The sequence below is a fragment of the Rosa rugosa genome, chromosome 1, assembly GCF_958449725.1.
Source record: "Rosa rugosa chromosome 1, drRosRugo1.1, whole genome shotgun sequence".
Classification (NCBI taxonomy): domain Eukaryota; kingdom Viridiplantae; phylum Streptophyta; class Magnoliopsida; order Rosales; family Rosaceae; genus Rosa; species Rosa rugosa.
In genome coordinates this window covers 21527541-21541491 of record NC_084820.1, presented here as the reverse complement: position 1 = coordinate 21541491, position 13951 = coordinate 21527541, and the positions used below count along the sequence as shown (strand labels likewise).

Below are 13951 nucleotides of genomic sequence, written 5' to 3'. Positions count from 1 at the left end.
GACAATGTTTTTCCTCACCCAAACTCATACTTTTACCTCGTTAAAAAATTTCGAGGATCAGAAAATAGTCGTTAAATATATTTTCTGACAAACTTGTTTTCGTCGCTAAATTATGTATTTCCTCGCTAATGATAATGAATAAATAAAAAATTATAAATAATAAAAAAAAAGTGAACTATTGTTTTTGCGGCGAAAATATTTTCGTCATTATAAATAGCTTTGGCGAGGAAGTTCTTCCTCTCTTTAAACCATTTTCAGCGACGAAATTTTGTTTCATTGTAACATGTATCCTTTTAGCAAGAAAAAGTTATCTCACTAAAAATAATCAGCGAGAAATGTTTTTTCCGTCGGTGTAGGAACTGAAATCTATAGTGAGAAAATTCACTTTTGTCATTATTAAATTTTAGTCTATAGCGAGGAAATATTCTTTTCTGTTACAGTTGTCTGCATATTACAATATGACATGTCGGCAGTACATATTATTTCATTCTACAAAGAGAATTCTTTATTCAAAACTATTCAAACAATCAACAAAATAATAAAGGAAATAAAAGAACATAGCAAGGATTTTGGAACAGAAGAAACTTATATTGCAGCAAACATGGTTTACATATGGTTTACAGTACAAAACTCTCTTGGTAGTTCATTATTCTCAGACTTGAAGAAAAAGATCCAAACCTATATTTCAAAGGCAAAAGCATATACTAGCAGCTTTAGCTCTTATTCAAGAAAGCTTAACAAGACAAGCCTCTCACTTCCTCATGATCACAGTCCACAAGCTGCTGCTCCCTGAGACTCACGAGCTCCCCTGTTGTCAAATAATGAGCTCCTTCCAGCGCAAGCTCCCCTTATCTACAAGACTACAAGCAATAAATCATCCTCGTATGTGATTCTTGTTCCTAATCAAAGTTCAAGTATGGGACAGTCACTAAAACAACATTAGTAGTTTCATAGAATACTTGCAGGAAACACACAGTGGTGCAGAAATCCTTCTAAAAGGTTATCAGGCAGAGAATCTGAGAATTACCTTAATCATTGTCTAAGGCCACAACTTAACCAATCCCTTCTACTTCACCATCAGACCCAAGAGCTCTTAAGCTAGAAGCTGACAAGACCTGTGAACCCAAATGACAAATAATATAAATGAGGATTTTCATCTTTTGTCAACATTACATATGATTACATCAAAACAAGGAGTAATCAACCAACCTTTCCAAAGGCTACTCCACACACTACTATGTCCCCCTTTCTAACGGTTCCATTTTGCACGATAAGTGTAACTAAAGGTTCTCTAGATTTATCAAGACCAGCCTCAATGACTGCATTTTGCACTTCTATCAGGATTGGCCTTTAACTGTTGCAACTAACAGAACTATACAGAAGGTTAGATACATGGAGGAGGTAACCAAAATGCAAGGAAGCGGTATGAATTGGTGGAGCCTCTTCCCAAAGATAAGAATTAGTGAGGAACCTGTATGATTAAAAAAGGGGACTGATTAGTATATGATCTTCAATACAGTAAGGTGCTCTATAAAATAATAGGGCCAACTCATATAGTAATTTGAGACCCCAACACTGCCCTTACATCTGGAATATATCTTATTCCCCAGACATACAATTAGATAACACAATATCTATCTATATATAGGGAGTTGTTATTAACACTACCATAATGTCAATCTCCACTCTTTTTGAAATTTTATGTCACTGCAAGTAAATAATCACATATTATCTTTTCTGGATTCACACTTGCATCAAACCACATGAGATCATCAGCATATGTTGCTTCACCTATAACTAGCATATTGTTGTCTGTAGTTAAGTCTAGCTGTATACTCACTATCTCCTTATATAGCCTTATAAGGAAGCGATTCACCACACTACCTTGATCTCTTATCTCATCAATAGACAAAACCTACACACATGCTTTCCTACTTCAGGGACCTTTATATATTGAAAGAAAAGAAAACAAAAGAAAGAAGAAGACACATAGAACTGAGTTTCCCTCAAAATTATTTTTCATGCAGCTTTTTCGTGAAGCAAACAAAGCCTTGATAATAAGTTGCTGCAGTATTTCAAGAATCAAAACCACAGTATCATAATAGTTTCAGCTGGAACTGGTACTTACCAGCAAAAATGAAATAATTAACTACAAAAATGGCATGCCTTATTACAAAAGAAGAGTAAATAACACTGATTCTTCATGCCTTATTACATAACTGAAAGTGGAGACTTTTCAGAATGCAAACTTTTACCTTCGTAAAAGCAAGTACAAGGATGACTGCAGCAAAGATAGCAAGCCATGCTGGGACATTTGAGTCCAAAAAAATGGTAAGCGCCTTGCATAACAAAATGCCTAGAATCAAATCACATGTCTTTAGGATACATGTCTACATAATGCATACTAAGTATACTCAGCATACCTCTGTAATTAATCATTACCAAAACATTATGCCAAGTACAGGACCTACTCCACTACACCATCCACAAGACAGAAGCTAATATGAATATATTATCACTCATATTAGTGTATTAGACATTTATACTTTTATAGTATTACAGCATAAACCTCAATTGGTATCTTTGAGAAAAGTTACCACACACTAATATTATGCTTCAATTATTTATACCGTTGAATCAAACCAAAATGATATTCAAACAATCACCAGTTCAAACTGTAATAGTTCATTCAATTTGAATCAGATAATCAACAGAAACGGGGAATGATAATCAACAATTCAACATATATTCATTCAATTTGAAAAGACCAGTCCGAACCCAAACTTGAGCAAGCGAAGCACAACCTTGCCCACAAGGTTTGTCTTGCAGCGTTCTAGACCACCGAGGAAAGGAGCCTCCGAGATACGAACTGAAACCACACCATTCTCCATGAACGGCAACGGAAGCTAGTCAATGTTGAAGCCGAGCGGTGGAGGCCGCACCGGGACGACCAGAGAAGAAAAAGAAGGCTTGTGAGGGGGCTGGGGGGCGGTGCCGCTGCCGGAGGAGGAGCCAGCCATCCGGCCCGGGCATGGCGAAGATCTGGTTAGGGTTTATCCGTCCTAGGCACCGCGAAGAGAAAACCAAAGAAAACAAATGATCTCCCGAAGGACAAGGAGGCTAGTTCCCTTTAATAAAAGATCAAAATATAACCTTTTTTTTTTTTTTTTACTTTGTAATTTTACTTGTTTATCCTTGTTCAATAATGTGGTTTTCATAGTATCTCTATAAGGGGTATTTACGTAAAAAAAACATATTTTGGCTAACAAACATTTAAATTTTTTTTATAGATAATAAAATCCTAATACACTAAACTCTTTTCATATAAAAGATGATCTAGAATCGGATTTTCAAAAAAGTTCTATTACATTCTTAGTAGTAGTCATTGGTCAGCAATGCAATTGCCTTCTAGTCGAGCCTCTAACTTACTATGACATCAACAAGAAAAGATTAGCAGTACCAAAATTATAAAAGAATGAAATTCTGCAACACTGAAAACCCTATTCGAGATTTAGGGTACTAATGAGAAGAAGAGAAACTAAAAGAGGTGAGATAGATGAGAGGGATTGCATGACAGAGACACTACTGCCGGGAGGTATTGGTGCTCGAAGGTTCGTATGGGCAAGTCGCAACTTTGCAACTTTGCATAGTATCAATAATCTAGTGTCTGGTGCGAGATCTTCTATAGAATTTTATTTTGATGATCTAAATAGTTCCTTAGGACATCACTCCTAGATCATTTTTGTAAAACTTTAAGCTAAATTGAGTACCATTTAGTTATTAATTATCATGAATTATCATGATGATCATATTGAACATAATGTGATCGTCTACTTTTCTTCTAAGTTCTACATCTTAAAAGAGTGTTATAAAACTAGAGCATTTGAATTGGAATTACATAGTGAGTCACATGTAATATAGTAATATGCATAAAGAAGAGTCCCTTAGTGGAAACGTCAAGTATGCAAAGTGAGCAGAAGATCAAGGGGAAGGAATTGAGGAGTGAGAATAGTTATTTAAATATATGTGTGTGTGTGTGTGTGTGTGTGTAGTGAGCGGAAGATCAGAGGGAAGGAATTGAGGAGTGAGAATATATATATATATATATATATATATATATATATATATATATATATCACATATAGAATCTTGCTCTGCTAAGGAGGTTCTTAACTTAGCTTAAGGAATGGATTTCCATATTTTGATCACTTTTTGATCACATATTCACATCTTAACCGTTCAGTTTTTAGGTATATATGAGTATATCATCTCTACAAATTTTCAGTCAAATTGATGATCGTTAAAGCATCCAAAACTGCAATTTACACGAACAAATGGAATCTGTCCAACCTGAACCGTTTGTGTAAATTGCAGTTTTAGATACCTTAACGATCATCAGTTTTGCTAAAAATTTGCAAAATTGATCTACTCATATATACCTAAAAATTGAACGGTTAAGATGTGAGTATGCGATTGAAAAGTGGTCAAAATATGAAAATCTGTTCCTTAAGCTAAGTTAACACAATTTTCGATCTACCAAACTAATAACGAGGAAAGCGTTGTTTCCTCATTAATTGCTTCTTTTGGTGAGGAAATGATTCCTCGTTGAATATAGACTTTTAGCGAGGAAACCATAGTTTTGTCACTAATGAATTTGGCGGGTTTTACTCAATTATCCGCCAAACTAATAACGAGGAAAGTGTTATTTCCTCGCTAATTGTTTCTTTTAACGAGGAAATGGTTCCTCATAGAACATAGACTTTTAGCGAGAAAACCATAGTTTTGTCGCTAATGAATTTAGCGGGTTTTACTGAATTATCCGCCAAACTAATAACGAGGAAAGAGTTATTTCCTCGCTAATTGTTTCTTTTAACGAGGAAATGGTTCCTCGTAGAACATAGACTTTTAGCGAGAAACCCATAGTTTTGTCGCCAATGAATTTGGCGGGCCTTACTCAATTATCCACCAAACTAATAACTAGGAAAGTGTTATTTCATCGCTAATTGTTTCTTTTAACGAGGAAATGGTTTCTCGTAGAAAATAGATTTTCAGCGAGGAAACCATATTTTTGTCGCCATCAAATTAGGCGGGTCCTAAACAATTTGCCGCCAAACAAATAACGACGAAATCATTATTTCCTCGTTGAATGTTGTTTTTGCGATGAAAAAATTCGTCACTGAAGTCTCATATTTCCTCGCTAATAACACGACGATGTGAGAGACCAAATTGTGGTCACCTTTAGTGATGAACTGAAATATTCGTCGTAAAAAGTGATATATAGGGAGGAAAATATGTTCCTCGTAAAAAACCTAATGGCATTTAGTGAGGAACTTAATTATTCCTCGTGAAATGTGATATTTAGTGAGGAAAATAAATTCCTCGCGAAAAACTTGGTCGCTAAAGAGACTTTTTGTTGTAGTGGTGCTACTGTTAATTTTGTTCATAGTAGTGGTCGAGATCGAACTATGGTGAATGATGTTGGATCCAAACCTTTGCATAGCTTTGGGTCAATCGGATTTGCTGGTCACTCTATTGGTAACACTTTTAATAACCATCAGTCTCACCATCTGAGCAACTCACAACCTTACCCCACATTTTCTACATTTTCTAGCCCTTATCATGCTGGAATGATGCCAGGAAATATGCAGAATATGCAAGGAGTCAGTCAAACAATGCAAGGTCCTGATCTTTTCACAATGACTTATTCGGGACCTTATTCCACTACCATGATCAATTTCCCATCATCAGTTGGCCAACCCACCCTGTCATTTGCATCACCCCAATTTTCACATCCAATACCACCACACTTCATATACCGCCTACTTATGCCACTACTACTACCACTCACCATGTCTCGAACACTCATCAACATCCATATCAGGTCATTTCTCCGCACTATGGCTACCCACTCAACCAAGTATATCCTAATCCTTTGTTCACACCACATGTTGATCCAAATTTACCCACGATGAAGCAGATGCGATTGGAGTTCAGTGTGTTTAGTGGAGGTGATCCTGTTGAGTGGCTTAACAAGGCAGATCAGTACTTTGAGTTTTACCAAATACCTGAAGATAGGAAGCTATCAATTACCACCATGCATCTATCTGATAAAGCCTCGGATAGATGGTATATGTTGAGGCATGAATTTCCAAGTACTTGGCAGGGGTTGGCTGATTTGCTAATGCGGGAATTCAGCAGCTACAATAGGTCTGAGTATCAAGCGGCCTTAGCTAGAATGAATCAAACATGTACTGTAGAAGGGTACATGGAACAGTTCACAAAGTTATCACGAAGGGCACCTGGCTTCCCACCTGAGGTGCTTTTGTCTTGCTTTATAGGTAGTTTGAAAGAAGAGATAAGGGTGGATGTGCAAGCTCAGAAACCTCGAACCCTATATGAAGCATGTGAGCTTGCGCGAGTCTATGAGACAAGAAGTGAAGGCCATCAAAACTTTTCACGAACTGCTTACAATGCCAAGACAGCCTCAGGGGTCAGTCACAAAGTTACAACTGATGTTAGGGCTAATGCTAAGCCAAGTGGAATTCCTTTCACTCCTCGGACCACTCATGGCAACTCAGGGTCCTCACATGGAAACAATAGTGTCAGAGTTAAACTTTCTGATGCTGAGTTTGAAGCAAGAAGAGCTAGGAATCAATGCTACTTCTGCGCTGAGCCTTACAAACCGGGGCACAACTGCAGAAAAAAGGGCCAATTAATGAGTATGGAAATTATTCCCAATGAAGATGAAATGACAGAAGAGGCAGATGAGACACAGTTACTGGAGGTACCCCCAATTGTTGATATTAATGAGCCATTGATAAGGTTACAGGTTATGGGAGGAGGCAATGCACAACCAGCCACTATGCAACTTCAGGGACTTTTCAACAAAAGAGTTGTTCATGTTTTGATTGACTCTGGTGCCACACATAACTTTATTCATCCACAACTGCTCAAAGGCTCCAAGGCTCAAATACATCAATTCTCACCACTTAATGTGACTTTGGCCAGTGGCGCAAAAATGCAAACTAGAGGTGAAGTGAGAGTACAACTGAAGCTACAACAATTTGAATTTCTAGATGATTTTTACATACTACCAGTTACTGGATGTGAAGTTGTGTTGGGAGCTTGTTGGCTTAAATCACTGGGAGATATTCTGTGGAATTTCGAAACCATGAAGATGAAGTTCACAGTTGGGGGTAGTGATTATCAACTGCAAGGAGAAACTACTGCTGATGCTTCAGTCATCAGCTGCAAAGCCATGACTAGATTACTCAAGAAAGAAAGGGAGGCTATGCTAATTCAAGTTCAAGCTGCTATACCAGGAGTGATGAACCACAAGGTGGAGTCACCTCACCCACAGTTACAAGCTCTCATTACCAAATATGCTGAGATTTTTGCTACCCCAACATCACTACCTCCAGCCAGAACACAAGATCATAAGATTGAGCTCCTGCCTAACACACCACCTGTGAGTGTTAGACCCTACAGGTATCCACATTTTCAGAAAGCTGAGATAGAAAAGATTGTGCAGGAACTGCTGGCTAATGGGGTGATCAAGCCAAGTGTGAGCCCTTTCTCTTCACCAGTGCTATTAGTCAAAAAGAAAGATGGGACATGGAGAATGTGTGTGGATTACAGGTCCTTGAATGCAGCCACAGTCAAAGACAAATACCCAATCCCAGTAGTGGATGAGTTGTTGGATGAGGTTCATGGCTCAACCATTTTCACCAAACTGGACCTGAGATCTGGTTATCACCAGATAAGAATGAGCCCTGCAGATGTAAGTAAAACTGCTTTCAGGACACATAATGGCCATTATGAGTTCTTAGTTATGCCATTTGGACTAACAAATGCACCATCTACTTTCCAATCTGTCATGAATGATGTGTTGAGAGATCATTTGAGGAAGTTTGCTTTAGTATTCTTTGATGACATTTTGGTTTACAGTTCATCCTTGGAGGCACATGTAGAACATTTAGAAAAAATATTTGAGACTTTGCAACAACACTCACTGAAGGTTAAACAAAGTAAATGCAGTTTTGGGGTACCAACAGTGGAGTACTTGGGACATGTCATCAGTGCTCAAGGAGTTGCAGTGGATCCAGCCAAAATTGAGTGTATCAAAGGTTGGAGTAGGCCACACACTTTGAAAGGGCTAAGAGGTTTTCTCGGTCTTGCAGGATACTACAGAAAGTATGTTAAAAACTTTGGCACTATAGCCAGACCACTCACTGATATGTTGAAGATTGGGGGCTTTCAATGGACCCCAGAGTCTATGGCGGCATTTGATAATTTGAAGCAGGCCCTCATGACTACCCCAGTTTTGGCACTACCTGATTTTTCAAAGGAGTTTGTAATTGAATGTGATGCATCAGGGGTAGGCATTGGAGCAGTACTGTCCCAAGAAGGGCATCCCATTGCCTTCCTCAGCAAGGCTTTAGCCCCAAGACACATTGCTCTATCGGTCTATGACAAGGAAATGCTAGCTGTAGTCTTTGCAGTTCAACACTAGAGGCCATATTTGTTGGGAAACCACTTTAAAATTTATACAGATCACAGAACAATTCAATATTTCTTAGAGCAGAAGATTTCCACTCCCACTCAACAAAAATGGTTGTTGAAGCTTGCTAGGTATGATTACTCGATTCATTATAAGTCTGGTAAGAACAATGCAGCCCCAGATGCCTTATCAAGGAGGGAGGAATTAAGTAGTGTCAATGCTGAGGTCATTTCTAAGTATGGGACACTGAATGCAATGGCTGGAATTTCTTCACCTGTGCATGACTACTTGCAAGACATTCAGGCAGCATCTGCACTTGATCTTGAGGCAAAGGACATTGTCCAACAATTGATGCAAGGGTCCAGCAACTCACCACATTATTCCATGCTGAACTCTCAACTATTATACAGGAACAAAATATATGTTCCCCAAACAGGAGGTTGGAGAATTAAGATCATCAAGGAATTTCATGATGGGTATAATGGAGGACATGCTGGTGTTCACAGAACCAAAAAAAGAATTACACGATCCTTTGCCTGGCCAGGGCTACACAAAGATGTGAAGACCTATGTAGCTACTTGCCATAGCTGTCAACAGAATCATTATGAAACCATCCAACCTCCAGGTCTCCTGCAGCCTAATGTGATCCCAGAGAAAGCTTGGACCATGATCTCCATGGATTTCATTGAAGGCCTACCAACTTCCTCAGGTAAGACTGTAATTATGGTGGTAGTGGATAGATTGACTAAATATGGTCATTTCATACCCCTAGCTCATCCCTACACTGCTGCAACCATTGTCCAACATTTTGTCAACCATGTTTTTAAACTCCATGGAATGCCTGAGTCCATCATCTCTGATAGAGATCCAATATTCTTAAGTACTTTTTGGGAAGCTTTCTTCAAGGCTCAAGGTACTTCTTTGGATAAGAGTTCAGCTTACCACCCACAAACGGATGGCCAAACTGAAAATCTTAACAGAACTCTAGAGCAATATCTGAGATGTGTTGTGGGGGAGAAACCTCATTCATGGGTTGAGGCATTACCTTGGGCGGAATATTGGTACAACACTGCTCACCATTCTGCAATTGGCATGACACCATTTCAGGCTTTATATGGATATGAGCCACCTGCCATTAGAGTGTATACACCAGGCTCCACATCTGTAGAAGCTGTGGATCAGCAGCTCCAAACTAGGGATGCACTCTTGGCTATTATCGAAAGGAATCTGCATATAGCACAGGCAAGGATGAAGCATTTCTATGACAGGAACAATTCTGAAAGAAGTTTTGTTGAAGGGGATTGGGTTTACTTGAAGCTCCAGCCTTATAGACAGCAGTCAGTGAAGAAAAGACTTATCCATAAGCTTGCTCCTAGGTTTTATGGGCCATACCAGGTTGAGAAGAAAATTGGTAAAGTAGCATATCAACTGAAGCTCCCAAGTTCTGCAAGGGTACACCCAGTGTTCCATGTGTCTCTGTTAAAGAAGAAAGTTGGTGATGCAGCTGTGGTCTCTGCCCATTTACCTCCCAACATTGCTCCTTATAACCCCAGGTGGTATCCTGCTAAGATTTTGGACAGGAAGCTTGTCAAAAAGGGAAACAGGCCAGTAACCAACTGGTTAATCCAATGGCTGGGGACCACTGAGGAGGAAGCTACATGGGAGGAAGCTGACGAAATTCTGCAGCGTTTTCCTGATTTCCAAGCTTGAGGACAAGCTTTCTCTTATGGAGGCTGGATTGTTATGAAAAAATGGCATTTTCATGATTTGCTAATTAGGTTGTTATCTGTTAATTAGTCCCCTCATGCTTAGTTAACCCGATTATGGTTTTATCCCATATTGCTCCTCCATGTGCGACACGTGTCCACAGGATCAGGAGTATATAATCTCCTCTGATGTAACCCTCAGACTCATCAATGAATATCAGCTTATTTTCCTTCTTTATTTTCCTTCGTTCCTTTGCATTTTCTCTTCATTTAGGGTGTTGATCTTAACACGTTACGGCGTTACCCGATTATAATCCTGATCGGCAAGGCAACAACTGCTCAAAGCAATTGTTGGCAACTTCACGATGATGAGGGAACAAGGATTTGCCTAGTCCCAGCGAAAGAGAAACCGCCGATCCCATGAAATCACGACCAATGATCTCCGCCGCCGCTCTTGAACCTAGGGTTTGATCAAATTCGATCCATTATTGCATAAAAATGTTGTCCATTGATCGTTTTAGTTAATTTAGCATAAACTATAAGAAATACAAGTAGAGTTTTTCACCAAATTATTAAATGGAGTTGAAAAAGGAACGAATCATAACTAGTGGATGGGAATAGCATTGAAAAATAATCCCACATGCGATTTGATGTATGAGAACCCCTTTCTTTTTTTTTTTTTTTTTTTGGTTACAAGAATCCCTTTCTAAAATGTGCTAGGTAGAAATGTAGAATGTGACAACTCTGTGACAAGGCCCTCGCTCGTAATAATCAAACCCCCACAACCCATAAAATTCAACTCAAACCCCCACCGACCTCCCTCTCTCTCTCTCTCTCTCTCTCTCTCAGTTCGATCGTATCCTCTTCTATCCAACTCCATGGGACGGAAAACAAAGATCAAAGACCTTCTAATGGGGGCAATCAAAGACAAAGCCTCTCAGAGCAAAGCAGCAATCCTCTCCACAATCAACACCGCTGCCAGCAGTACTCCTCAATCATCTCAATCTCTCCACCTCGCCCTCCTCCGCGCCACCACCCACGACCCTTTCTCACCTCCACCAGCCAAACACCTTGCCACGCTCCTCTCCTTCGGACACAGCTCGCGTGCCACCGCCTCCGCCGCCATCGAAGCCCTCATGGATCGCCTCCAAACCACCCAAAACTCCTCCGTCGCACTCAAGTGCCTCATCGCCGTTCACCACATCGTCAAGTACGGCTCCTTCATCCTCCAGGACCAGCTCTCCGTCTTCCCCTCCACTGGCGGCAGAAACTACCTTAAACTCTCCAACTTCCGGGACAACTCTAGCCCCATTTCCTGGGACCTCTCGTCCTGGGTCAGATGGTACGGACAGTACGTAGAAAACCTCATCATCACTTCTCGGTTCTTAGGTTTCTTCTTAGGATCGAACTCGTGCCTTGCCGATAGAGACAGACAAGAAGAGAGAATCTCAGCGCTCATGAATTCCGACCTGGTTAGGGAGACCGAGTCGCTGGTGAGTCTACTGGAAGAGATTTGCCGGCGGCCTGACTTTTCAAGTTTGAACGGTAACAGGTTGGTCGGCGAGATATTGGGTTTGGTGGGCCAGGACCAGATTGCCGCAATGAACGAGGTTTCGGTCCGAGTCAAGGAGTTTGATGAGAGACTGAGTTGCATGAGCTTTGGCGACTCGGTCGAGTTGCTGAGCTCGTTAAAGAGGTCGGAGGATTGCAAGGAGAGGCTTCTGACAGTGTCGTCGGCGGTGAAGAGTGATTTGGTAGAGAGGTTTTGGGGGTTGATGAGAGAGATGAAGGGAAGGGTTAAGAAAGAGAAAGAGAAAGAGAAAGAGGGTGGTAAGTTGGTGGTGATGGCGGTGAGGAGAGACAGTGTGGGTGAGTCGGCTCGGTTTGATGACCGAGTTTTAAGGTCGTATGACTCGGTCCGATTCTCCTCAGGAAGGTTGAAGGTGAGCTTGGAATCATGTCCTTGATGATTTTTTTTTTGTGAAATTATTGTGATGTAGATTGTGGAATTGTGATTTTTGTTATTTTTCTGTGGCTCCATTTGTCCAAATTTTGATCCAATACGACACACTTCTTTTATTTAATCAACTCTTTTTCTTTTTCTTTTTTTAATGGTTATTAAATCAACTCAATCTACTTATTGGTTCACAATTCTGTAAGAAACCTAGTGTTCCCTTTAAATACTATAACTATATATTATATAATGCTAGATCATAAACATTAGCCGGTGAGTATCTGATATTGGAGTCTAATCCAGGAAATGGTGAAGTTATGAGTAATATTTCATATGGTTTGAATTATCTCTGCATGACAACAAAATCTACGAGTTCTAGAGTGGATATTCCGCATTATGCAAACAAGATCTTAAAGTATGATATTAACTTTAGATTAGATATTTCAAACTGTGCAATATTGCCGCACCATTCAAATGATACAATAGCAACGTTTTGAGTATCCTAAATTTCAATCAAATTTGGAAGTCTAAAAGTTTATCTGAATTAATTTTCAAAAGACCGCTTAAAGTACTACCACTTGAGCCCTGAAAGTTTATCTTAAATTAATTTTAAAAATATATTTTTTGTATCTAAATAACTATAATGTTTGATCAAATTAAAATGTCTTATTTTTGTAATAGATAAATATAGAGATGCATTTGATGTTATGTACTTTCCCATAACCAACTTAGACAGCAGGAAGCTAGACCCATAAAAACAAGTTGGGGGCGGCTTAGGCTTTTCATCATCAACTCTTTCATTGGCCTTTGGCTTTTCATCTTCAACTCTTTTGTTGGTCTTTGGCTTTTCATGCTATTTAGCAGGTTCCAATCCGTAGTCAATTGTCGTAGATTCATACCCACATGAAGTTGTTCGAGTGCAAGGCCTGTGGTCTCGATGATTACAAGGAATATACTACAAATTCAATGAATAATAAAAAATAAAATAAAACACACACAAACACACTTCATCAACTGTTTTTTACATCTCAAATTATCGAAAATTATTCCGTATATTAGATATATCATTACCTAACATTGCCTACTGTTGTAGATTGTAACCATGTAATTGATTAGATATTTTTATTGTGCAACGGGTAAACTCTAAGCCTTAGGTACGTAGTTGAATTTCCCTATTATCATGTGGTGTAACACAATAATGTACTCAATAATGACTCCAAATTATCGAATCATCAAATGGCTTAATACTATACAATGCAAGTGTCATTATCTGATGCTCATCGCCAGCTTATCCCAATTCAATTCAATTCAATTCAATGCTGTTTTTAATGTTGTGGGGCCTATTACATGAGAAGCTGCTTCCTAAATATCCCGATTTCTAACCCGAAGATGGTAGGATGACATGACCACTATTTATATGACTGGTCCGAATTTTGTGTGTTTTTTGAAAAAGATACCACATGTATTTGGTGTGAATAACTCTCGCAACTTGTGTGTGTCTATGTATATATATATGGATTAAATACTTGTTACTGCTCAAACTTTTCCCTGAAAAACAGTTTAGTCCCTCGCCTTTGAAATTAAACTGGATAGTCCTTATTCTCCCTAATTCTCATACAACAGGTCCACGACAGGTCTAAAATGACTATTATATCTCACTTCCTCTTTTTACTATTTTTCTCTATTTTTTTTAATTTTTCTCTCTTTTTTTTTTCCTTTTATTTTAATTTTATTCCCTCTCTCTCTCTCTCTCTCTCTCTCTCTCTCTCTCTCTCTCTCTCTTTCTCCCAA

General features: G+C 39.1%; 1 protein-coding gene and 1 long non-coding RNA gene across 9 annotated transcripts; one reads left to right on the top strand and one right to left on the bottom strand.

The window, feature by feature from the left end:
- Positions 1 to 565: 565 nt before the first annotated feature.
- Positions 566 to 3122, bottom strand: LOC133723545 (uncharacterized). Of its 8 annotated transcripts, XR_009853108.1 has the most exons (5): positions 2805 to 3121; positions 2644 to 2675; positions 2256 to 2498; positions 1028 to 1471; positions 566 to 860 (listed from the first exon to the last, which is right to left on the bottom strand). It is a non-coding gene; the product is annotated as an uncharacterized LOC133723545 (long non-coding RNA). The 8 variants fall into 8 exon arrangements; XR_009853103.1 differs by having other exon boundaries at positions 2256 to 2675; positions 2805 to 3122; XR_009853113.1 differs by lacking the exon at positions 2644 to 2675 and having other exon boundaries at positions 2256 to 2475; positions 2805 to 3120.
- Positions 3123 to 10915: 7793 nt separating this feature from the next.
- On the top strand, positions 10916 to 12294 carry LOC133723536 (putative clathrin assembly protein At4g40080). Its single transcript, XM_062150387.1, has one exon. The coding sequence runs from the start codon at positions 11085 to 11087 to the stop codon at positions 12171 to 12173; it is 1089 nt and encodes a 362-aa protein (XP_062006371.1). The 5' UTR covers positions 10916 to 11084; the 3' UTR covers positions 12174 to 12294.
- Positions 12295 to 13951: the final 1657 nt, after the last annotated feature.